This window comes from Trachurus japonicus, chromosome 9 (assembly GCF_045865225.1).
Source record: "Trachurus japonicus isolate A0001 chromosome 9, Traja_1.0".
In the NCBI taxonomy this organism is placed as follows: Eukaryota; Metazoa; Chordata; class Actinopteri; order Carangiformes; family Carangidae; genus Trachurus; species Trachurus japonicus.
Genome location: NC_140915.1, coordinates 21,472,620 through 21,499,043, shown reverse-complemented (window position 1 = coordinate 21,499,043; position 26,424 = coordinate 21,472,620). Strand labels below are relative to the sequence as shown.

Genomic DNA, 26,424 nt, shown 5'->3' with positions numbered 1-26,424 from the left:
AACAACTAGACATCAAACTTCATAAAGCACCTCTGTGTGGACCCAGTCGCCACATTTCTGGCTCGTATACAACTGTACATAAAGCAAAACACATCAGCGACCTCTCATCTGAACGTGAACATCGGGGCGTCCCCCAGCAACAGCAGCTAACACAGCAGCTAGCAGCAGCACGGCAGAGGGAGAAGACAACAACCAGCAAAGTCGAGCAAAAACAGACACTGCGTGGACAAAACATGGTCGTACATTTGCTCTTACCTTTGCTGTTTTGCCGTGAAAAGGTTGTGTTATGGGTAAATCCACAATATTTCCAGTTGAACTCTGCCTAGTGTGTACATCTGAACTAGCCGGGCCGAAACCCGACGGCGCTAGGACCCTACACGGAAGCCTGGTGCGCGCGCATACAACCCCACGTTGGCCTGCACGTGGATCTGCTGATCTGACTGGTTCATGGCTGTCACATGGCTGCCAGTGCGGCCAATCACATCGACCTGGGTCTAGCGTCATTCCTCTCTCTCTATTGGTTAAAATGAGCCGCCCCTCACTCGAATCGACCACTGCGCTGCAGAGATAGAGGCTGAAAGCCAAACCCACCCAAACAAGCTGCTCTGAGAGTGCAGCGGTACGCAGAGAGACTGAATCCACTTATGTTAGTTATTTCCAATCGGTTCCAGTAGATTTATTTTCAGTTAGTTTATCCAAATTGTGTGAAAATAAAGATTAAACAATAGTTTATAGTAGCAGGTGGTTCCAAGCTGTGCCAAAAATGGACATTTTGGAAAGTTCGCCTGGATATTTTGTAGTAAAATCTCAATCATTTTGTCCTGCTTCAATTAATCAGAATCAACCACTGCAGAGACAATGTTCACATGTTGTACAATGATTTTATAGAGAGTTTGAGGTTCATCAGCATTATTCTAAAGGGCACTCATCAAAAATATGATTTTTTTTTTAGGCGAATATTAATTTTATTAATTTTTTTCTGTGTGTCATCTTCATTTACTCTTCACCAGTAACAGATATACTGAAATTTACACATTTCAGCAATTCCTCATTTTTTTCCCTTTACTATGACACCAAAAGTATTCAAATAGACCTTGTGGTTGCAGAGATTGTCATATCTTGTTGCTGAAAACATATATTTGCCATGAAGTTACTTACACGTGGAGGGGACGAGAAGCCAGTTTATAATCAGGCTGTTGGACTGGAAGAAGTTTATCCTGTACTGGACCTGTCCACTAGTCTTAAGCTAATAACAGGCCCATGCAGGCCAGGCCAGGCTAAGACACTGAAAGAGGATGTTTATAAATGTCCATTTTTCTTTGCTCTGCCTAGTCTGTTTCTTTGTGAGATCAGTTTTATCTAGTACTGTATTTTCTTCTGAGCAGGAAACTCTTCAAGTGTGCTTGCACCTGAAGTCTGCATTGGACTCCTCCATTTTGCGTGTCAGGCTTTCCCTCCCTGTGAAGGAGGAGGAGGAGGAGGGAGGGACACGCGCACCACGCATGCACTAACATGCACGCCATACCTGCTTGGAAACAAAGCACAGATTAGAACATAGAAAATAATTATTTCCTGCTATATTTTGTTTAAGGTATTGTTTCAAATTTTTTTTAGAGAATGTGAGCAGCCTACCAAAAGAAATATTAAACATTTAACAAATTTGCAGAAATCTGGGGAGATTAAACAACACAATGATGGCAGTGATGCACCACAAACAGTGCAAAATATGGTGTTGGTGGTTATTTTGTGTTTGCCATAGGCTTCAAGGACATTCAGTGTATTACTGAATGTCAAATGCAAAACGTAGTGTCACCGCTTGTTTTAAGTAGAAGCGGCCGTTCCACATGCAAGCCAATCTTAAAGGACATAATTCAATTAAAAAATAAGAAAGGAAGAGAACAGTAGCGAGTAATTAGTAAGTATTTTATTCCTTTCATGAATTTCTTTCTTTGCTGCTGTGTTGGACACAGACTAGCACACTTTACACGGTTATAAAGCTACTGAAGCAAACTTGAAGCTTAAAAAAAAAGATCTTTTAAAAACTGATTGATGAAAATTACAGGAATCAGATGAGGGAGTACTGACATCACACTACTGAGCCAGTTAAGTGGCTTGCACCAGTGACTCATTCTCAGTTTGAGCATCTAGAGGAGACCAAACACACCTTTTCATATGCTTGCCCACACTCAGAAAATACTTTTTTTTCATGGAAAAACTATTTGGCTAAGTTGACACAGGCAACTTTTAAAGAATTGCTCATCTCTAAAGCGGTCGATATTGTAGGCTACAGCAGAGAATGGGCAAAGCTATACAGTCATCCCAGCTCTCCTCATAGTACGTCTGTTTTAGTCCACATAGTAGGAGGAGGAGCGCTGACATTTGATATGCAAAGACCTTTTTAAATCCTCCAAGTGCATCCCAGTGTGTGCACATCTCAAAGCATGTGTTTTCTTCTTTTTGGCAGAATATGCCTACTATCACTTTCAATGCCAAACTGACTCACTCCTCTAACTTTATGATAGAAGCTGAGGTATATAGATCCCCTTTGTCACTCCTGCTTATACTCATTCCCGGGCTAAGTCTGCCTGCATGCACACAAGACTTCCCCCCACTGTCTATATGTGACACAACAGAGCAGCAGCTTTGTTTGGGTGATCCTGAAAACCAACCGTGTTATAAGCATTTCTATTTTCACATGACAGTGACACTAAGAGGATGAAGGGAACATGCACTCCTAGCTTTTTGAACTCACAGGGTATTTAAATGAGTTTATCTTCGTAATATGCTTTCAGACGTGTGGAAGCTTCCCATGAGGCCTATAAAGCTGATCAGAAAACATTTGCTGACTCACAGAAGAGATCCTGACCTGACCTGAATTTTCACTTGCTGTCATCATTATAGGAGCTGAATCTACACTGGACTAGGAAATGCTTTCTTTCTTAAAACCTCAGAGAAAATGTCATTTCTCTTGCTTACTTGGAAAGAGCCAGCAGTCTGTGATTAATTTGGTTCAACCCATTGCACCCATCCAATGGAGATGCTGCACTCCAGTTCATATGTTAGGAACAGGGGTAAAAACGTCCTCATAGGCCAAAAAATGTTACATCAAGAACAAAATCTATTTCTGTCTCAGTGAAGCATCCATTCCAGGGACTATTACTGTCAAAATACACGCACTCAGACCTGGAGGTGTCGTCATGAATAATTCCTGCTCCTGCCTCTTGTAGGCTACTTCCTGTTCTGCTTCCGTCTGTGTGGGTATGTTTATGCATGAGCCATTCATTATTGAACTCTGAAGAGCACAGATATTCTGAGTGAACATCTAAAGGGGATGACTCAAACATCCACGTTCAACTTCCATCATTACATAAGCTGGCAAGGTGAAGGGGTGCTCAATAGACCGGAGCTAGATCAAATACTTATGTGGAGAAAAGAGAGAGTGCAGAGGAGAAACCAATCAGCAGCAAAAGACACAAGTTACAATTTTAGCTGTGCTGTGTGTCAGTACACGAGTTCTGACTTTCAACGAGGGAAGGCCATGCCAGATGTTTCTTACGCAGCCAACATTGATTTCCGACTCACCAAATTGTGGATGCTTGTTTCCATGGTTACAATCGGTGAATGTGAAAAGGAGTCCAAGAATGATTGTAGTCACTTTGCCTCAAAAGCTTTGACGCAATCTGTGACATAGTATGACCGAGTCTGTCGTGTTATTAATCTGTGTCGCTTGGCTGTCTTTCCTTCCAGATTTCTGAATCACCCAGCTGGTCTGTCTGTTGATCAGTGCCCTTGTTTGTATAGGAAGTATTGGTGTTTTTTTTTACAGTCTATGGTGTGAGACAAGGTGAGCCACATTGCACGGTCAGTCTTCTTTGCCATCCTCTTTTTTTCACTGCAGAGGAAAACTCAGCAGAGGCAAGGCCTTGAACCAGAAAACAGTATAAACAAACCTCAGTGTAAACACGGCGTCTATTATGCATCTATCTCGCTCTTTGCACCCATTTCCTGTTGCAAACAAAGTTTAAAGATAAAATACTTGCTTTGACTTGGGCCAGTGCAGAGATATGAGTGTAATTAAGTTTAATTTAATCCTCATCACACTGCTCAGTACATTAACCCAGGAACTGCAACACATGAAACGAGGACACGGCTCATTTTCAGTTTCATTTAAATGCATTAAAAATTGATTTCTTAATACCAGGTATATATTTTGAGGACACAGTTGGAAAGATGAAACACAAAGTACTCAGGAGTAGATGTTTTAGAAAATGCTTTTTATTATTAAATAAATAAATACTGCACTTTTTTTGAACACAATAATTTAGGCCATTTTCTACCATGGTTCTAATGGCTTTTCAAGGGATCCTTACAGGATGTCTGATACTTTTTTTTTTATGTCATTCACTTCTCCTGCTCCTACCCCTCCCTCCATCTGTCAGTGAGGAGAACAAATCACAGTTTTAAAAGTTGGTGTGATATTACATCCCTCCCCCTCACACATACACACTCACACATATAAACAGCCCTGTGACATACACTGTACATCATTTACAATATTCTACAGTCTGGCTCTGGTTACATCCATTTAATTGGAATGCCTCTTTAAACAGCTTCAACTACACTATACACAATTTAGCTGGTGCCAGCCCAGCATTTGTCTTTACTTCCCGAACATCCCTCTTTATTCCCCCAAAACATTTGGAGTTCACGTTTGTACCAACGTACTCAGCCCTTTCTCTCTTACAACAGTCGACATACAAATCAGCCCTTTTCCATCCAAGATCATTGTGCTACATTTAATCCTCTCAATCTCTTTCAGTCTCTCCATATTATTTTTTTTACCTGCACCTCTGCTGAGTCACAGAGGTGCTACGGTGTAGGAATGTTAATTTACTTTGCACTAGTCCATCCTTGGTCCATCAGTCTTGAGCAGATCCCTTCTGAATCATTGTTCCACTGCAGCACTGCAGTAAAACAGTGCATTGGTTTGACTCTTTGACACTGTCCATAACATATTATTGTAGTGGTTTAGCTGCATCTCTGCAGGAGCATGTTGAGGGAGTACACCATGCGTTCACGCAGGTCAGTGGGACACCCAGACGTCAGCAAGGAGCTGAGTTTGAAGGTTTTGGAGACACGGTCCTCATTGATGTATGTAAGCATGTACTCATCCCTCTGGCAACACAGGATGATCTTGGTGTGGTCATGATAAAAGTTGACCTGTGAAGATTAAAGTAAATACATTTTTTGTTAGTCTTTCTCTTCCTCTGTTGACCTGAATACTGTCTTATGCATCGCACCACAACAGTGTTACTGAGCATGCCCAGCAACGGCTGTTTTTCTTTTGATTGTGTTTACCTGGAAAGTGCCGTCATTAAAGAGCATCATGAGGGCGCGGTCGGACTTGAGCCACTGGAGCAGGTAGAGTCTGGGCATGTGTGCATCTGTCATGCTACCTAGGTCCCCGCCCTGAGAAAGCAAAAGAGTTAACACATCAGAGTTAGACAGGCTGCAACTTGAAATATACCAACTCTAGTGCTTCAGGGGCGGAAGGACAAAAAAGATACTTGACAGCAAGGGGATATGGTTTAACAATAATGAAAAAAGGAATAGGAGTGGTTGAGATGTTTACTTACATCCATGAGATTCTCCTCCATGTAGTGAGAAAAGTACTTGAGCACAGTCACTTGTCCCACAAAGTGTTCAGGAACTTCACAGGTTGGGAAAACAGAGCACTGGCCTAGCTCTGCATAGTAATGGATAGTCCTAAACACATATGAGAAGAAGATAAAGAGTTACGCAACCACTCACATAAGCACTTGAAAACAGCCATAAAACTAAACGTACAGTACAATGATCTCTTCACACTAAAAACTGTTTTCCTAACTTTCTGGCCAACACATAATAATGTAGATTACTTAACTCTGAAATACAAACACTCCTCTTTGACTTTAGCACAAATTAATTAATTGAACACATCAGCAATTCTATATACCACAACAAGCTTAAACAAGCCATCTCCATTATATGTGGTGACTAATAACCTTCAAAGGGAAGGTGGAGCGTTGTGAAAGCATAGAATGGTGCATACTTTCGGTCTGGCAGGAGGCTCATGTGAGTGCCGTTGTTGAAGAGAACTCCCACGGTGTGATCAGACAACTGGTAGCCGAAGCCGTACTTGTTGGAGTAGTCCACCCATTTAGTCACCCATTGAAGACTGCAGCTGGTTGAGCCCTGAGGAATGTCGTCCGCTGCAGGGTGAACAAGAACACAAAGGAGGAGGATTAGAATACAATTACACCAAAGACTTCAAGAGATGACAACCTTGGCTGTGCAGCCATGTTCAAGAGCTAAAGACAACTCCAGAATTTCTTACAGGTTTACTGAAATGTAACAATAAACTGAGATATTTTTTGTAGAGTTTGTTCGTGTTAAACAAGTTGACTCACCTTTGGGCATATTCTCAAGACATCCCCTCAACACACTTGCAACAGTCTCGGCTACACTCCCTGTTGTATTGTCTTCCAGGCCTTTGGGAACAACAAGAGAGGGTTATTTAGCTTGGTGTCACACACAAAAAATGACTTTACACTGCAGCTGTCACATCAAATCTTTTCATGCACCTTTTCAATTTTCAAGTGTGTAATTTCACAGCTGCTTGTTAAAAGAGATGTTCAGTTCATGCCTTGTTTTGTGTGTGCGTGTGAAACCATGCTGGTGAACTTACATTCACTGCTGCTGCTGCAGCTCCCCAGACTCCCCCTGACGATCAGACGGATGGTATCTCGCGTCGTCGGGGACTGGCTCTCTGTTGCCAGGGCAACGGGGCTCTCGGCAGATGGAGGAAGTAGACTTCCATTCTGAGGTGGGAATCAGTGACGACAGGGCTTAGAATCTGCGAGTTTAGATCATCTCTTCCTACTATGACTCAGCGGTCACCCACAGATGCAAAGTGGCTGGCTTAAAGGTTAAAAATAAATGCTTTGAGTTTGTTCTGAAACTGTGCTTGTTATAAAGTTTTGTACAGCACCACGATGACTCATTGGATACTGAATATCAAAAATCTACCTATTATGAAATGAATAAAATAGCTGTATTGATCTCTTACCTCAGAAATATTTTTGCTCTGTTGCTGGCTGATGACAGTTCTCTCCAAATCGTGCTGCAGTTTGTAGATCTCCTCTTCCTCTTTAGTCAACTTATCTATCGAAAACAAAATAATCACACACAAAAATCAGCACAATTCTTACATTAACTGATGTGAAATGTGGCACATGCTTGCAATGATCTGAAATGAAATGCTTCTTGTAGCAGCAGTAATTTGACAGAGTGGAAAATAACAGGCTGGTGTGACAAGCAGCGTTTTAAGTGGTGCATAGGCGCCCAGCGGTTGATCTAATACTCACTCATAGTCTCGTAGTATTTGACCTTGTCTCTCTTGCCACCAAAGAGTGCAGCTGCGGCTTTCTTGAAGAAGCTCTTAGCAGGACTGGAGACATGGAAATCTGGGGCTGAATGGCAACAGCTAGCCGGCAGACGCTCTGGACTGAAGCCCTGTGGAGAACGAAAGTGGGTCAGTGTGCAGGCTGGTGGGAAGGGGGTCACTGTTAGACTCCTACTCAGTGACATTTCGAGAGAGAGAGTGACAGAGAGCGGAACAGACAGATTGTGAGGTAAAAATGACATCTAACCTGTGTGAAGAAGTCATGCCTCAGGATGTGGTCCAGGTTTGGTCTCTCCTCAGGGATCTTGGCCAACAGGCTGGCAATTAACTGCTTAGCCTGTGGTGACAGGGATGAAGGCAAAGAGTACCGCGCCTCTCTAATACACCTGTATGTCTCCTTCAGGTTGGTGGTCTCAAAAGGTGGTCTGCCCAACAGCATGGTATACCTGGAGCAGGGAAGAGGTCAAAGGTGAGCTGATGTCCATCAGCAAAAAAGTTCTGTTTGACTGAAGGCAACACATGTCCAAATCTGATGCCACTGTGCATATTTACATGTATATTTTTGATAAAATTGTAATTGACTGGTGTTAGCTAACAAATGATCAAAATTAATAATATTACTAACTCTTTTAAAGTTTTCTATTGATTAATTTATAGTTAGTTACTCACATTACACAGCCCAAGGCCCAGATGTCTGATTCACAGCCGTGGCCCTGCTTGTTGAGCACCTCAGGGGACAGGTAGTTGGGAGTCCCACAGATCGTCTTCCTCCTGTTTCCCGCTGGCTCCAACTTGGCAGCCAAACCAAAGTCCCCGACCTTCAGCTCCATTGAATCGCTCACAAAGAAGTTACCTGTGGGGGAATAGAGGGAATGAGATGGTGATATTCAACCTCAGATCAAAGGCTGAATATGGCATGGGTCTTCTGGTGAATCAGTCATAGTATAACTAGAGGAGTAACTGGGCTAGTATTTTTTATTTTTTTATTTTTTTTAAATATCTTAATTGCACAGAATGCATATTTATAGCATGCCACTACTGCAAAAGTGTGCCTTACCAAGTTTCAGGTCTCTGTGAAGGATTTCTTGTTCATGCAGGTACTTGAGTCCAGAGACAATCTGCCTTAGATAATAACGCACTTCTGGTTCAGTAAGCACCTTGCGAGCCTTAAGGATATGGGCTAACGACTGTGAAGAGACAACACATAGAGAAGAGGATGATTATCAGAAATGCCTTCTGAAGAATCACATAGAAACACATCATTTACTTTTTTGGGGGGGAAAAAAACTTGTCATACTGGATAAGTATTAGTTTTGATCTCATAAAACTGTTACATAGGTTTGCAAGATCATTAAAATTAATTAACAGATTAGGAATTATTGTTAGTGGGGCCAGACTCTGAGTACTGCCTATTGTGCTGCCTCATTGACTTTGGGTGCAATGCAGGTGTTCCAAACCCCCAAATCCAAAATTGAAAGACAGGAGTGGCCAAGATCAAGTACAGTGGTTAAAAACTTGAGCATGAGACGAACAGGACTTACTTTTCTACTACAGTATTCCAACAGGATGTAGATGTTCTCCTTGTCCTCAAAATGGTGATAAAAGTGCACTATATGTCTATGGTGCAGCAATCTGTGCAGCTCAATCTCTCTGTCAATCTGGCGGGTCAGAAAAAAACAAAAATGTTCACGATTGCAATTGAATACAATTTTCAACCATGTGTATTATTCAGTTGTGTCAGCGCGCAAAGGCACCGGAGCTGCACGCTTACCTTCTCCCGTTGGTGAGGCTTGGAGACGCGCGCATGTGGGATGATTTTGGCTGCGTAAACTTTGCTGGTGGAAAGGTCAGTCATCTCGTAGCATTTGGCGAAACCCCCCTAAAGAGAGTAAAGACACTGTTAACATGCTTTGTCTTCGGGTTATGAGGTAAATCCACAACGTCCACAACAGACTGTAATGCTTGCGCTACCTTGCCCAAAACTTTTCCACGGCAGTAGCATTTTCCCGTGACAGGATCAGTGATTATCCTGGCCATCTCCGAAGGCGCACTGCGCTCATCCATTCGCTTTCGGCGAGGTTCGCAGGACCTCTGCGTAGATTCACACATACTGCTGCTGTTCGTCTGTTGGGGACTGATATTTCTCTGTACTTCCATTAGACGTGATCTCGCGTCCTGTACTCAGAATGCAGCCCGGAGAGTCCGTCTGAGTGGCTTTATACTCTGGCTTCCACCCCACCCCGCTGTCTGCCGCCCTCTCTCTGACGTCACGGTGTGAAATGAGCGCATGAGATTTGCCCATTATCGATTACCTTGCATGCACTAAGGTGTTGATGATGGAACAGAGGCATGAAATCAAAGGGGATAACGCAGAGTGACTGTTGTGTTATCGAATATAATTACCAGACAGTCGTTTGAATAATGGCATCAACAGCCGCCATTCACAACAACAAGAAAGGCAAATGTTCTGTAGTTCATATGTTTTACGCACCAGACACAAGCAGATGAAACTACCTTCTAACCATTTGGTGCAAAATAGAATCCAAGGTGTTGAAATTCTGGTGCATCTGGTTAGTGAAATATGCAGCAGGTCCATGTTTGTATTCTACTCAGGTTCATCTCATCCTGTGTTTTTGCACCAAACTCACTTTGGAACACCAGCACCCTCAGGTGGAGATTTTGGATATCATTAGGATGAACCACAGTGACGGATGTTCTCCATCTGAAACTAAATAAGGATATGTTTACCAAAGATTGATGTACTGCATTTTGGGCACTGATAGGTGAGACTTTTTAGTATGAATGAAAATGATTGGAACGGTCACACTGATAGGAGAGGCAGGCAGGTATGAAGATAGAGACAGTGTCCCCCTTCGGTTTACCGCAGGTGCCACAGTAAGGTTCACTGCTGCAGTCAGAGCACGTTTCTCCACAATGGCACCATAATACCACTAAATTCATCAGTCTTAGCAAATGAAAATTGCAGTCCGTGTATTTATCACAATAACAATGCAGTTACACACTGTTTACAAGAACACCATTTTAACATAACCTTTATTCGTAATAAGTCATTTTTAAAGATCCTGATCAGAAAAAAACTAATCACTTGTTCATTGGAAAACAGCCAAACAACATGCTGGCACATTCTTATTAAAACTTCTTAAATGCCAACAAGCAAACAATAGGCAAACAAATTGTTGCACACTTAATTGTGGTTTTCAGACTAAAGTGCTATGTAATTCCTCTATTCAGTCACCTATTCCATATGAGCCACAGACCAGAGGATACAGATAAACACAGTCAGTACTTTAAATTACCCATGAGCTGGCATAAACACAAAACCATCCATTTGCCTAAAAGTTCACTGATTTGCTCAGAGACCCACAGAATGGTCTTAAAGTTGCACTGAGCTGGATACATGGGCGTTTTTTCCAGCAAATATAAATACAACACACCGTATGAATCTAACTGCAACCTCACAACGTGGAAAAAAACTGAATATTAAAGAAAAGAGTGCACTCACAATCCTCCCTGTAACAAGTCACCGATTGTGGAAATACAATATTTGTCGTGGCATAGCTCATACAACATAGGAAACACTGTAATTCTTTACACTGCAGTGTTGGATTGACATCTGAGGTGCAGGCGTACAGCACCCATGTCATAGGCAAAAGTCTCATCAAGACCAGAGCCAAACGACGACTGGTGTGGCCAATTAGGAAAAGGAAAACGACAAGCAACAACACGTGCATTATCGTGAAGCTCTATCAGCAACTTCTCACCCAGGAACTCCATCTGTAAACCAGTGAGAAACGGCTGAATCAGTCACTTTGCATATAAATGCCATGTATGCCATAGGATTTATAAATCCTCCACAGTAAGGAGGGGGGGGGGGTTAATCCGTCATAGAAGGAAAAAAAACTCACCACTCCTGGAGCGAGGAAAGCTGTCACATTGTTGTATGAAGATAAATCAGTCTATGAAAGAAGAGCGACACACATAAGTGCAAATAACAACTCTGATTAAGGGCAGCAGTACTTTTTGCTAAGGTCTTACCTTCCAAAAGTCGTTTCTAACAAAGGTGGCCTGGTTGGAGGGAAGTCCTGACCAGAGGGCCTTACTCCTGGCATAGGCCACTAAAATGGAGTTAATTTCAAACCCTGTGCACTGGAACCCAGCAGAAGTAGCCGCAAACACCTGGAAATCAAATGGGAGTGTGTAAAAATGATTATTCCTTCACATTTAATCTCTGCCATGACACCCAGTCTCTCAGTCAGATTTTTTCTTTACACTTGAATATATTTTTCCCAAGACAGGGTGAACCTCACTCACCAGTCTTCCATCTCCTGATCCCAGATCTGCTAAGCGACCTCTTCGTCCCTCAAGCAGTTTCATGACGTTCAGTGTCTGATCTTTACTGGAGGGCAAATAGGGAACCTAGACCACAGAACAAAACACAGAGCAAGTCAATACATGATGCAGGTAGTACAGTAATTACTGTTATTATGACAAGTCAAAGTCTCTTAGATCTGTTTTACGTCTTTAGTATGTTCTTCCCAATGGAAATTTACAGCCCAAGACACTGCTGCAACATGAATTTCATTTTCTGCTACATGAAAACATCTCTTTTTATGCTTCAAATTAAATTTTACCTCTGCTTGCAACAGGCCAGACTCCCGAGTGCTGTGACTATAACCTTGAAACTAATCTCACACACACACTGCCAGTGGAATTGCTCAACAAAATCTCTTAGAATGATCAAGTCTCACTCTAGCTGTGGTAAACTGAGTCTCTAATCATGCATAACTCTAAATTTGTTTTCTGAAGTATGGATGGCAGAATAAACAAAGCTCTGTAGAGACATGTTAATCAGAGTGCAAAGCCAGTTGTATTTTGATCAGATTGTTTGAGCAGCAACATCAACTATGAACATTTCTGATTCTCCATGCAACAACAAATGTCTTCATCATTACCCAACTTCTGATAATCTGCTCCTGATCATCATCATCTTGGACTGACAGTGAGGAAGAATAGCGCACAAGCCATTATTTTTTTTTGCAACATTAGATCTCTGCACGATATAACTTCAGATTAATGCATTACACACAATGGTGCAGTTGTCCATTAAGCAAACCAATTGTAGACTTACCATGTTCTTCTTTCCTCACATTTGTTGCTATAGCATGGAGCACTACGCTCCAAAGTAAGCAATTTATTGTTAATGTGCAAGTTAGGTTCTGTCTTGGCTTCTTCTCTTTGATGTTACACAAAAGTGCAGAATTTGATATTTGAAAGAGAGAAAAGAAGAGATAAGCAAAGCAGACAGGTAAATACAAGGAAAGAAGGAAAAGTCAAGCACCTTGAGCCTCCACGGGACTTTACGGAAGCCAGGCATTACAAAGAGACTCCATACTCCATACAGGCCAGTGAGCAGAGCACCTGTGCAGGCTGACACTACAGGATTAGGTGTGTTGACAAAAAGGAACCCGCCATGGTCCTGCAGAATCACCTCAATGGAGTCCTCCATTGCAAACTGTTATAAATATGGTTAAAACAGAGTGAATGAGAGGAGATATTATCGCAGCCTCCTCAAAAATTAGCACCATATCTTCAAAAATGAACTGTAATCTTCTGTAAAACAGACAGGTCAGGGTGAAAACTGATAAAGTTGAGCTCATTGATGGAGATGCCAACATCCTGCATGTCAGCCAAAACCAATATATTGACCATTATATTGGGCAATACAGTGTTTCACCTAAGTCCTAAACTGCTCCCTGGATACACATGATAGACTGTGGTGTGGTCAAAGTTAGCTACCAGTTAAGAATACATTTGCTAACATCTAGACTATATTTTGAGAAAGAATCAACTATTTAATTATAGGCTACATTACAAAATTTGAAGAATCCAGCCTACGAAACAATTTATGGTAGCCCAGAGCATTTCAAATCTGACATTTAAACAGGATCAGGTTGCATAGGATGAAAATGATCTAGTAAGTAGGGCTCAGTGGAGCAACATATGAAGTTACATGATTTATGCTTTAATCATCTGTTAATCATTGCCACAAGGTAATCTGAGAGAGCTGGCATGAACAAAAGACCTTTAGAGAACACTGAACAGCAGATGGTGCTACGGTGGCCTTTTCTCCTGCAGAAACCTTCTAGAAAAGTTTTGTTTACAGGGGCCATGCACTGACACTATACTGCCAGAAACAAACAACAGCACTGTCTGTTAACCACAGGAGATAGAGTATCGCTCGATAAGAGACGCTCTATGAAAACAAACGGGTCCAAAGCAGCGTTCAAACACGCCAACTAACATTCACGACGTCTGACGTGCAAGAATAGAAAAAAGAAGAAAAAAAAACCCTGGATAAACAAAAGGATGACCTCCTTATAAGCGAGATACACATGCAGTATATCGAACACTTTTTTGGTACATTTGTGAAGTTTTAACATAAAATCAGGACATTTGTAGAGACAGACACGCTCGTGCAGCCTACCTTACCCGCCCCCTCGTCTAGTGCGCGCACATGCAGATCCTCCAGTCAAAGGGCAGTCAGTCAGTCAGTCAGCACTAAATCCCGCCCGGTAGCTTCATACACGCCCAATCGGGTGTCTGCTAACTGGCTGACAAGAAGCATATACTGTAACAACCACAGCCAGGATTTCAATCGAACTAGTAATCCACTGTTATGTAATATTGTGTCTGGTTCTTAGAGCATGCTGGACTATTATTATAAGATATGTTGACTGCAGGTGCAAAATGACCAATAGGAGCTAAAGGACGACAGATGCGAGGAAATGGATGTCAGTTGCTGATATGGACCTTGCACCTCCCATATATTAATTATGCTTTTTTTTCCTTCTTTTTTTTAAAGATAGGCCCGGTTAAATTACAATTGCAAAGATGCCAATATCCCCTTCCGCGGCTGTCCCACTCTCGCTCCCACTGAAAGGCCCGTAGTAATAATAATAGTACACTAATAATAATATTCATCAGCACTCAGGCCGCTCTTGTTTGCTCAGCCGCTTGTTCTCTGAGGCGGAGAGCAGAGCTGCATGGGCGGAGGGGTCGGCAGCAAGACCGACCGAGAGTGACGCAAAAGGAGAGGCTATTATATTTGCTTCCTGAAAAAAAAAAGAATAATTCATGCTGTCCAGCTGGGAGTTTGTGAGCTACTGGGGAGAATTGTTTTAAAACAAACAAGGGGAAATATTGCTGTGGATGAAATGGATTTATATGGAAAGGTAAGATAGCCTATTTGATGTCACTGCAGGCTGTAGGGAGATATTAACAAAATCTAGCGTTGACCTGAGCAGAGCACTATAGAGAGTACAGCATACAATAGGCTACAGTGACAGGATGGACTAAGCTTCACAGCTTTAACATATTACTACCTAGTTTTTTCTCTTGAATGATAGAAGGCGCCTATAGTTTGATGCTCGTTAAAAAAAAAAAAAAAACGAACTACAAAGGTTTTTTCCCCCTGTGCTTCCACGGTAAATCACACAGCTGTTGACAGCTGGGACGCGCTGCATGCTGAGTAATGTAGTCCAATCTGCATTTATGATGTTTTCCTCTGCCTCCGCAAAAACCCTGCAAAAAACTACAACCCCCATCGTTGACCCCCTCCACCCCACCCCCTTCTTCCTCTTTTCCCCTCCCTTCCCCACGCTGTGACGTCAGAGACACTCAACCAAACGCACTTTCCTCTGCTCATGCTCATCTCGTGCGAGCCAGGCTCGTCAAGTCAGGGGCGCGTGCCAGATCCGAAGCGGAGGGGACAGCTCCCAGGTGCTGAAATTGGTCGGCTGCTCCAAAGAGAGACGGAGAGACAGAGGGGGGGAAGAAGATCAACGCCTGCATTAGACACAGATATATACATAAGAAACCTATTCTGCAGAACAGGGGCAGATAAAGGTAGAAGCGAGGCCCTCGAAACAGGTTTGTTAACACAATGTCCTCAACGCGTTTTTGCCGGTTTCATGTATTAATAGTTACGTGGAACAATTTCATCAGTAGATAAAATGACCTCCTGCCCATATTTGGCTGCAGTTCCCTGCTCAACCAGGCGACATCGTGTAATTTTAGATCAGATCGACTAGTTTACATCGCGGTGTGTGTAGATGTCAGAAATGCACAGATATTTTCAAAGCGGTGTCCTTGCAAATTCTGCCTCAGTGGTGTATTCTGCCTCTTTTTTTTTGGTCATCCATGGGAGCTAATTGAAACTTCAATGCAGGATGTGCAGGATGGAGGTCCGGCATCTTTTCCATAGCTGCATAGGCTGCAGGGAGAGCTTGGTTGCACATGTTTGGCATATAAGCGCAGTGGCTTTGTCAAAACATTCACCTTGGAGCAAAGATGACTGTGCTCTTGTCATCCCTGCGCGTAGTAGCCTACTCTTGTCCTCGATGTCTGCTGACAGCCTGCACAGAAATGTTCAGTTGGGATGCATCAAGGATTTACATTACCATGCCCTTTGTATGACAGCAAGCTGTAGCAATTATAATATGGATGCAATTTGACTGTATTTCTAAATGAAAACATCCCACTCATGCATTTATACAGTATAATTTAGAATGATAAAACGATATTTGCACATCTCATGAAATATACGGAATTTGAACTGTAATAATTGTGGGTTCTCTTGGGGTTAAAACACTTAAATATTCACAGTCCTCCATTTTCATTATAGGAATCATTTTGAGACACGAACCACTGAGAAGAAGACAAACTCAGCTTTTTAAAGTCCTGTTTCCCTAATGCTCATCAATACAACAGCTTGCTGTGTTGGTCATGCTGGTTTGCCTGACACAGCCTTCTGTCACCTCTGATCTGTAGTTTGTACCTCTATGTTCAACGTCGATTGGCCTTTCCTCCTTGTTTTCATAATGTGTTCAACATTTTGATGCACATGTTTTGTGCGCTGCAGCTCTGAAAAATGCTTCATATCAGCACAATGTGATACTCTTGTGCTTTCTTTTCAGCCTCTCTCTTTATGTTTTGTTTCTGCAGATGGCTGCTACTCAGGATGTGAAGGGGAAGGGAGAGGGAGGGGACCAAAACTTTGACTACATGTTCAAGCTGCTGATCATCGGCAACAGCAGCGTGGGCAAAACCTCTTTCCTGTTCCGCTACGCTGACGATGCCTTCACCTCGGCCTTCGTCAGCACAGTGGGCATCGACTTCAAAGTGAAGACTGTGTACAAGAATGACAAGAGGATCAAACTGCAGATCTGGGTATGAAATATTAGCATCAAAGCACGAGACATTTAAATGTGAGACACAAAATGTTTGAACCTTGAACAAACAAGATAAAAGTGGAAGTGCTATCAAAGACTATTGCAATCAAAGATGTGTTATTTCTGCTCATCCTGTACTCTTTGGCTGGTCAACATGCTAACAACCTACTGTCTTAACATACTAACACTTGAGGAGACTGTTTTCCAGTCATATTCAGAAATCTAGACTCTTTATATGATTTACATATGATCTGATGATGGTATTTATAGAAGATAGAAAACATGTTTCTGCAATAGAAAGTCTCAGAGTTTCTCCTTTACATTTACATTCTAGGAGATTTTTTTTTCATCACAAAATGAATTATAAGTAATAGACATGTCATCTCAGTCATGTACACATTTCCATTTCATTAAGTCAAATTCAGAAAATGTGCGTGTCAAAACATGTGTCATGTCTGGAGGAAATTTCTCTAGCCCTCCAAGGTTTTCTGGAGGACTACAGTACCTAGCTCTTAGGGGGAAGGGGCTCTTCAGAAACGCCCTGCCCCCTTGTTTCCCTTGTTCTCTCCACCTTTGTGTTCCTGCAGAGTGACTCCTGTCTATAAAGGGTTGTCAATCTATGCCCAGAACCCACTTTCTCCTGACCTCTCCCATATCTATCTCTGTTGATCAATATGCTTCAAGGACTGTGAGAGGTTGTGACTTGATGGCTGTGCACTCACCCATACAAAAAAAGTCCTACACACATGGGATCACCTATGCATTAATTCAATTTTAGTCAGTGTTTTGGCTCTCAGGACTGATCGTGGTTACTTGGTATGCAGGGACAGAACTCCCTTTCATTTCTTTTTACAAAATAGCTTTGCATTATGTTATATATACACTGAAATCAAAGGACCTTGAAGACAACACAAGCAACCATCTAAAAAAATCACCTGAGAAAAAGGGTTGATTTCACTCAAATTGACCTTTCTAACCAGTAATCTTCTTCAAATTAGTGTTAGTGTTAGTGAAAAAAATCAAAAAATATGTCTTAAAAACACGTCACATTAACCGTGTGTTTAATTAGTTAAAGAAAGCTTGAGGGAAGGATCTATTGTGTTTTCAACACTCCATGATCCAAGGACAGTGACAGATGGAAGTCTCAACATTGCTGACAGGAGAGTAGTAAGTGTTAGTTTGGCACATAGTGGGGAAGATCACAGAAGCAACACCTTCCACAGAATGTGTGGGAATCTGAAGAATGTCTGAGGCTTTTTCTAATTAGGAGTTCATCTGAGCTGTTGAGGCAGATTGTCTTATAAAACCTCTGAGATGTTGGGGGGTGGGGGTCGGGGGATAAATGGATAGATACTGTAGATCTTTCTCTCTTTTTCTCTTTTTTCCTGTCCATCTCTCTCTTGCTCTTTCTTTCTGGCCTATGCCAAATGCCAACTTTCCCTTGGAGGTTTTCCTCTCTGTTGTCATAATAGTTGTCTTTTGCCTCAATTAGCCGTCCCCAGACAGTTGGTGTTTGCTAATGACATAAAGAACCAGAAAAGCAGTGCTCTAGCAGGATTTGAAGAGTGAGTTTGAACAGTCAAATGGCTAAGCTAATCAAGATAATGTATTTTGATTGCAAAGACAAGCATATTCAGACAGAGACAGAGAGGAAGGAATGCCCTTGCATCCAGTTAATTGGCCTCTCATCTTCAATTGGGCTCAGAAAGAGCTGAGACTTACAGTAAGTGGCCATTTAAGGTGATGACTTTTGGCTAATGTCATTGTGGAGTCACACCATTAATTTGCTGAGAGACAAAGCGTCATAATGCATCATGGAGTTGTCCATGTTGTCATATTAGACTGAAGTGAATAAACATTGAGCAGCATGTTGTCAAGATGAGCATGATAAAAAACTGATAAGTGTCAGCCTTTGCTCACTGCCACTCCACTTGAATTAGTCAGCTTCCTGGATTGATTTCTGGTGACTACAAGAAAAGCTCTTCAAGGAGCTCCAATTTTCAGGGCTCAGCTGATTTTTTTCCCCCCTGTCCTGCTTTTGTCTTTTCATCTGAGAATGGCAAGGCGGCTCACCAGAATAGCCTGAATATGCAAAGGTCATTGCTAAGCGCTCAGATGAAAATCAATAGGTGACTAACATGTCCACGAGTTACAGTTCAAGTTAGAAAAATGACAGAGATCCAGCTGTCATGTCAGGTGACCGGGACATGCTATAATCATTGGTACAGCTGCAGTATTGGTTAAAAACACCACATGAAGCATAATCATCATGTCCTTTTATGCAGTGCAGAATGTCTCTCCACAAAAGATACCATTTGTGCAACATTCACTAGCTGCCGACATTAAAACGCACACATTCACATGTGCTTTTGTGTTATTATAAAATGACAAAAGGTCCTCCCTGTGGTGTGTATGGAAGCTTGGCAGGCTACGAGCTCTGCCTCCGTGGAGTGAAGGTCAGAGCTATCCTCTGGCTATAACAGGCACACTGTTGCAGCCATGTGCAGACTGACAGAAAGCAAAACCTCTGTGGCAAATACAATCCAGTGCTGCCTGTCGGGCCTCTGTTTAACAAGAGCCAAGTTGAGCTGCCAGAAGTCCTCCATCATGATTCACAGAAGCCTGTGAACACACTTGTTGTGGGTGGAGCGACAGCAGAGTAAACATGCAGCACAAACAGGAGGGACATCATTGGGATTTATTGTTATTACATAACTTATCTGAAAAGCACAAATCTATACATAAACAATCACAGGAAGCCATATAGATAACTAGGTTAAGATCAAACAAACACTTATATTCTCAAGCACATAGCTTCTCCTTCCTCATTAATATGCTCATCACAGACAAGCTTCATCTGTCCGTACTGGGGTCAGTTAGCATTTTCATTGACATGTCATAGAAATGCAATGGGCGCTTATTTCTAGGGTAATCAGTGTACAATGCACTACCCCTTGAATGCTGTGTAATCGCTTGCAAGCATTGCCTTTGACCAATTTGTTCAGCGTTATCATGAACAGCAAGCAGATTCTCAGTGTTTAAAGCATTTGACTTCTACAGTAAATTTAGCCCCTTTTCCTTAAAAAAGGGGCGACATAAAGCTGAGCTCTGAACACCGCACCGCTGAGTGTTTAGCACAGCTGAGTGATTGTTTTATTGAGGAGAGGAAAGAATCTATCACATCAGCCAGAACTGAATCGCTGTTTTTGGCACTTCATCAATGCAAAGCCAGCGAGGCAATTAGCATAATGATTATTTCCACATCATGAGCACAAGAAATAAAGCCATGAGTAAATCTGGACACAAAATCCTAAATTTTGCCCTGATTCAAACCATATATATAAATGGCAGTATATTAATGATGTAGACATCTCATGCTCATTTACCATCATGGATTTGCATGTTCTGTGCTGGGTCACTGCAATGTTGTCGAGCCTGACTCTGTAAATATCCGTCAACCAGCTAACAGCAATACTAAATCTTGTTGTCTGTGTGTAGGACACAGCAGGCCAGGAGCGATACAGGACCATCACCACTGCCTACTACCGCGGGGCTATGGGCTTCATTCTCATGTACGACATCACCAATGAGGAGTCTTTCGGCGCCGTGCAGGACTGGTGAGTCATGATGGTCTGCTTTTTGACAGTTTTGTATAAAGGTATCCTCTCTAGGGGCCTTTGCACTCTGTGTACGTCCAAGCTGTCTGCCTTCCTATCTCTTCCTATCAGCAACAGTACACACTCTCTCTCTCTCTCTCTCTCTCTCTCTTGCTCTCTCTCTATTTGACAGGCCTGTTATGTAGTGAGTGTGTGCATCTTTGTCAGGCTTGCGGACCAAGAGGTGACTTGTCAAGGTCATGGCTCTGGTCCATTTGTGAGTCACAAAAGTGTCTGCAGCTGAACAGTAAATTTCTGCCAAGACCAAATGTTGGTGACTTGTGATGATGCATTCATGTCCAAACAGGCAGCGCTGAATTGGCTTCAAAAACCAGGTTTCTGGGTTAGAATTCCTGCTCTAGAAACAAGCACATTCTCACCATAACATCATTATCAAAACCTATTATCAAAACGTGCACATTTCAGCTCTGTAGTTAAAGATGTGTGTTATGGTTTTCTTTTTTGCTGATCTTTTCCCGCATGCCCCACTCCTGCCACAGGTCATTGCCCCTTTTATTTACACCCTGCTGTCCTGCAGTTATCTCGCTCTACCAGCCCAAAGAGATTATATGAACACAAAATGAAAATTTTTAGGAGGAAAGATTTCTGAATCACCATGATTATATACTGTGCAAGATGCAAGGAAATGAAAACCAGCATGCCACATGGCATGCGCCTATTGGGCTATGACAATTGCTATTTAGGCCAGTGTCTGCTTAGCCATTGTCACTTAGCTAGCAGCATTTGACAGCTGCTTTAAGGAGCATCTGTCATAGCTAAAGCTGCTCCATTTAACCCAGCTGAACACAAGTTAAAAAACTGGTTTTCTTGATGTATTGTTTACGGGAACATACAATTGCTGTGCTCAATTATCGCATGAATTGTGTTAAAATGCTTCACGTTATCTGATTTGTATCAAAATGAATTTCCCATCTTTGTAAGAGAGAAAAACAAGGCTTTCTTGTAAAGAGAGGTCGCAGCCAGACACAGCTATTATTCTTTTAAGGCCTGTCTGACACTTTGATGGAATACAGCAGTCTGAGCACTGTCTGTGATGGGTATCTTAATTAATGGCACCAAGTGTGTCACTGGCAGAGACTAGCCCGGAGAGTTACCTGTGAGCTTACTTAGCAGACAGAGCACAAGTCCATCAACTATCTAGAAAGGAAGAGGCTGTTTTTATATAACTAGAATCCTTCATTTTTTTTGCCTTTGCCACAGGCTTTAATTCCACTTTCTCTGTCCCTTGTTCCTTGTGACAAGGTTGGTGGAAAAAAGAGGTTACCATAGCAACGTCTCCTTCCCCGACTGTGGCTGAATTAAGCTTGTGATGTGCTCATTTCCTGCCTGTGACAGAGACAAAACAGGGAAATATTAAAATGCCGACATCAAATGGAGGACCAAACCAATCAAATGAATCCTGTTATTCACAAACATTTCATTTTCTTCACAACAATATTATGTAAAGCATTTTCTTCTTTTAATTTACTGTCCTCCAACCATGTGTAAATACAAACCCTTAATACCCTGCATACTGTATGTTGCTTTGTAAGATGTGACACTGTCTTTCTTGCTGGGCTCTTTTTCTTTTTCTGTTCTGCTTGTTGTATGTTCACTGTCCTACTTTCAGTCCAACTGCAACAGCGTGGGAGAAAATTTGTTTCTTAAATTCCTCCCCATGTTGTGTGCTGACCACAGAAGTTAGAACAGGGCAGGCCTCGCACTGATTCACAGCAATGCTCCTATGATATCCTGCTATCGTGCAGAAACATATGACACGGCTCACAAGGCTAATTATTTCTCAAAAGTACATACAAGATATAATGTAGGCCCTGATGCACTGCATACATGTGATAATGATACATTTCTTCAACAAGTCCATTGGAGTTCATTGGACTGATTCAGGCTCTGTGTCGACTTTGAATAATAGGACCATGCAAGCTATCAGAAGTGAAATGCTAAAAAAATGATATTTATGTGTCTTAGCTCTTATTGTTAAGTAACTGTGTCTGTGTGATGGAGCCCATAACCTGTGCAGATTCAAAATGTGATAGGCCATTGGTACCTTTTGTACTTAGCAGCTCAGCAATTGGAAGTTAGCAGGAGCCAATAGGAAGCCTTTATATTTCTAGGACAGAATCTTGCTTTGTGTCAAAGACATCAATAGCCACAAAATAGCAAATAATAACCTACTTGAGAGCAATACAAGCTGCAGATTTCCTGTACAAATTTGCAGTTGACCCACTTTTCTTCAGCTGCCAGCCTGCCATCAGTGACTCAAACATTACATGATGACAGATGATACTTGATTTAATCACTGTCCATGACCAGTCCAAATGGCGAACAAACTTTACATCATGTCCTTCCGTCTGCCATCTTTCATGTCCATTTCTGAAGGAGCCCATCCAATAAAAAAAAAAAGCGCAAAAACAACTCTCAACGCTCTTGTTTGATTTGACTGATGATGTATTGTTTTGTGTTTGCACATTTTGTCTTTCAATAACATGCAGGTCAACCCAGATAAAGACCTACTCATGGGATAATGCACAGGTGGTGCTGGCTGGGAATAAATGCGATATGGAGGAGGAGAGAGTGGTCTCAGTGGATAGTGGCAGACTGCTGGCAGAACAGTTGGGTGAGTCCAAGAGTAACATTCACCTCTTTCACACAAGGAGACACCAGCCTTATGGTGCTGTTATTACATAAAATTGTAACTTTTTAGATTATTATTATTTAGTCACTTACTATACTGGTAATTATGTCACATTTTGGGATCTTAATAAAGATATTGCAATGATGTATATAAGCATCATTGGTGCTCACCTTTAGCAGCAGCAATAATTGTCAATGCTTTCTCAAAAAATGACAGAAATTTATATTTATCATTTCATCATTACTGATGCCGATACATGTAACAGTCCTTTTCCTGTCTCTTCACACTCATTGTACTCACTACCCCTTTTTTCCAAAGGTTTTGAGTTCTTTGAGACAAGCGCCAAGGACAACATCAATGTGAAGCAGACCTTCGAACGTCTCGTCGACCTAATTTGTGACAAGATGTCCGAGAGCTTGGACACTGATCCGGCCGTGACCACAGGAGCCCCCACTGCCAAACTCACAGACAGTGCTCCGCCCCTCCAGCAGCCAGGATGCAACTGTTAGTAACAGTTGCAGTAATGTCAGGAAGCCAAGGGAGGGCAGCACAGGTCCTGTGAGGTGGTAGAGTGTGCAGTTTTGTTCTCCCTCAGCGTTATCACTCCTGCTAGTGCTGCTTTCTCTGGACTACAATTCAAACCCTGGTTAGTAGTAGAATTACAAAATGCTGTCGTATTATCTCTCAACTTTATCACCTTATATCAAGAGCAAATAACCAGACAAACAGACATGGCTATTGTAAAATGTGTAACATTACAGGATATCTAGAATATAGAGACACCATATTGTCATTCCTTGGCTAGTTAGTATGGTTAGAAACCGAGTATGTTTGATAAGGCTGGAAATAGTTCATAGTCATGCTGTACAGTTAATTATAAAAACCTTTAAACTCTTTAAGACCTAGAATAATCATAATATGAGGGAGTGAGTCACAGAGTGCTTTGATAATTCTTTTATTTTTTGGTACTGTATGTTATTTTTCCTTTTATAGGTTTATTTAATTTCCTAAAGCTGCCAAATCTATGATTTAGTGCACTATAGGATGTAGCGGATTTCTTTTGTGTAGCCAGTGTGTGATTATGAAAGTGAGTGTATGTTTGCATGAGTGTGAGTGTTGAGTCACAACTGAGTGCGACTTTGTCATCATAAAATCATCTACCTTGGATAAAAAAGTGGCCTTTTAGCATCTCCAACACGGCCTCTGTACGTCCCCCTGTTAGTCCCTTACTTTTGGACTGTAGATGTGTGATTTCTCTGATAAGTAAAGAAACTCTTTCTATGTGCTAAGCCTCTAAGACGACCCTTTATAGTTTAATGCGATGAGCATGCTGCCAAAAAGTCAGTCATATGTGCTGTTTAAAGATCATAAGATAGGCCTTACTGAACCTAAACATCCTCAACTCCATATGATAGCGGTGATCCAGCCATTACATTAAATAGAAATCTCACACTGACTTCACAGTATGATACACAAATCAGCTCTGGCATTGGAATAAACAGCCATATATAAAAAGTACTATTTCATTTTTGAGTCAGCATGCTAAAATGTCATGTTTGTGTGATTAAATTAAGTCCCTCCTGAAAGAAGAATCCCATTAAGCTGCTTAGAAAACATCATAGACATGCAGTAGTTTTAAAATAGGAAGCTCCCCTTAGCAAACATATACAGTACTGTAGTGGTCTTAATAACAGTAAGTCCACATAGTATAAAAGTTGTACCCTATTCTAAAACCCAGAAGCCTTTCAGATCTGCAATTCATTGAAGGAAAAAAAAAATAGTGCCAAAACATTACAGTTTCTTTAGCTTCGTCAGTTGTTTGTTGCATTGTTGAGTAAAAACTCAAAAAAAATTGCATGAAGTCCGTCCCGACTTATCTATGTAGATTTATACGATAAGATAGTGTATATATCACTCTATGTTACAGATTTAGGAGCATTGTCATAGCACTTGCTGTGAGATGCAATGGGCCAATAAGTGCAATATTTTATGAATTAAACCCTGTACATAGTCTCTCCTGTCCTTGAGTAATGACTCTGTCTGCAGTATGTGAGTGACAGTGTGGTCAGAATGGCTCTGAAACTGATGCACAATCTCTACAAGAGGAGTGTGTGCTTCACTCAGTAACTGCAGCCACTGAATGTGTGATTTGGTGTGTGTGTGTGTACGTATGTGTGTGTGTGTGCATGTGTGTGTGTGTGTGTACGTATGTATGTGTGTGTACCTGCCATGTTGAAGAGACAAATTACGTAATATATTGTATTGTTTGTGTATACCTTTTGTACAAATGTATTCACGTACTAAATGCTGTTCCTGCTAAGTGTTGGTTGTTGATTGAACTTGTATTATCATGTCAAAATGCAGTGTTGTTGTGAAAGATAGTCAGGGAGATAACTTAGTCCATGCCATATGCCATACTGATGTAATTCCAGAAAAAAAGGGATACACATAAACTAGTCCAGAGATCCTACGCATATGTGTGTACACGTACGTTGTGCGTGTACATCTGTGTATGTGTGATATTATAATTTTATGCTAATAGCCATGAAATAAATTATTGTAATGATCGATTCTCAAGTCAACAGTCATTTCACAAAGGAACAGTGAACTTGGGTGCTCAGATGCCCAAACAGTCACCTTGGTTAAATTCCATTTTAAAACACTATGACTTTACAACTGAATACATTTGTGTCTTGGAGTACAGGCAAGTAAGAAGAATGTTTTTGACATTATAGGAAATAAATCAAATTCTATCAGTGGGTCTGTCTGTTCTCTGTCGCTCTCTGCTGACTCTCTGGAAGCACAGAGGAGGGTTTTAGTGGCTGCTGCCCCCCCCCCACCCTTCTGTTAATGCAGCACAGGAGCCCTGTGTGCTCCATTTCTACACATTGTGCGCCACCTACTGTTACAGCTAGGCGATGCTGCAGTGAGTACTGTATGTGAGTTAAATTCAGTTGTGTATTGTCACCAAGTACTACTGTGCTTGTACAAAAATCTGACCACTTTCATTTGATTGTTTAAATTTTTTGCTACTTTTATTTCTTTACTTTTTTCTTCTGCACTCAGCTTTAGTGAAAAATCTACCTGTCTACCTATTACTCTATTACATTTATGTTACTGCTATACTTACTAGGTACACCAGTAAATACAGAACAGTAAAGCATCATGGTCCAATGTATAATATAATCACATTATACTGTGGTATTTCCCTTCATCACTTTAATTACATTTTCTTGCTAATAATTTTACTGAAGAAACATTTTTCTCTCATGGATATTTTCACTTTGATTTATTATTACATTGGACTACTTCCAGAATAACTATTACAATATAAATCAAATATAAGACTTAAAGATTTGTTCTTGTGTGTATTTACATGAACACATGGTGTGTTGGTACTGTGAAATTAACAAAATCCTA

The 26,424-nt window shown here is 41.5% G+C and overlaps 3 protein-coding genes across 5 annotated transcripts; 1 reads left to right on the top strand and 2 right to left on the bottom strand.

Annotated features, from left to right (window-relative positions):
• Nucleotides 1–4,259: 4,259 nt before the first annotated feature.
• Nucleotides 4,260–9,634, bottom strand: plk2b (polo-like kinase 2b (Drosophila)). Its single transcript, XM_085786534.1, has 14 exons — nucleotides 9,416–9,634; nucleotides 9,216–9,323; nucleotides 8,986–9,102; nucleotides 8,502–8,631; nucleotides 8,114–8,297; nucleotides 7,692–7,890; nucleotides 7,407–7,554; nucleotides 7,109–7,203; nucleotides 6,728–6,860; nucleotides 6,450–6,530; nucleotides 6,092–6,251; nucleotides 5,637–5,766; nucleotides 5,359–5,469; nucleotides 4,260–5,220 (listed from the first exon to the last, which is right to left on the bottom strand). The coding sequence occupies exons 1-14, from the start codon at nucleotides 9,599–9,601 to the stop codon at nucleotides 5,029–5,031; spliced, it is 1,974 nt and encodes a 657-aa protein (XP_085642660.1). The 5' UTR covers nucleotides 9,602–9,634; the 3' UTR covers nucleotides 4,260–5,028.
• A 1,143-nt stretch (nucleotides 9,635–10,777) lies between these two features.
• LOC146981387 (ATP synthase subunit C lysine N-methyltransferase) lies at nucleotides 10,778–14,070 on the bottom strand. 2 transcript variants are annotated; one of them, XM_085786535.1, is made up of 6 exons: nucleotides 13,950–14,070; nucleotides 12,804–12,977; nucleotides 11,777–11,881; nucleotides 11,501–11,641; nucleotides 11,371–11,421; nucleotides 10,778–11,239 (listed from the first exon to the last, which is right to left on the bottom strand). In XM_085786535.1, the coding sequence occupies exons 2-6, from the start codon at nucleotides 12,969–12,971 to the stop codon at nucleotides 11,054–11,056; spliced, it is 651 nt and encodes a 216-aa protein (XP_085642661.1). In that variant the 5' UTR covers nucleotides 12,972–12,977; nucleotides 13,950–14,070; the 3' UTR covers nucleotides 10,778–11,053. The 2 variants fall into 2 exon arrangements, with proteins under 2 accessions (XP_085642661.1, XP_085642662.1); XM_085786536.1 differs by lacking the exon at nucleotides 13,950–14,070 and having other exon boundaries at nucleotides 12,804–13,181.
• Nucleotides 14,071–14,530: 460 nt separating this feature from the next.
• On the top strand, nucleotides 14,531–25,570 carry rab3c (RAB3C, member RAS oncogene family). 2 transcript variants are annotated; one of them, XM_085786532.1, is made up of 5 exons: nucleotides 14,531–14,697; nucleotides 16,469–16,693; nucleotides 20,194–20,312; nucleotides 22,862–22,986; nucleotides 23,323–25,570. In XM_085786532.1, exons 1-5 carry the CDS (start codon nucleotides 14,680–14,682, stop codon nucleotides 23,511–23,513), a joined length of 678 nt encoding a protein of 225 aa, XP_085642658.1. In that variant the 5' UTR covers nucleotides 14,531–14,679; the 3' UTR covers nucleotides 23,514–25,570. The 2 variants fall into 2 exon arrangements, with proteins under 2 accessions (XP_085642658.1, XP_085642659.1); XM_085786533.1 differs by lacking the exon at nucleotides 14,531–14,697 and adding an exon at nucleotides 15,160–15,394.
• Nucleotides 25,571–26,424: the final 854 nt, after the last annotated feature.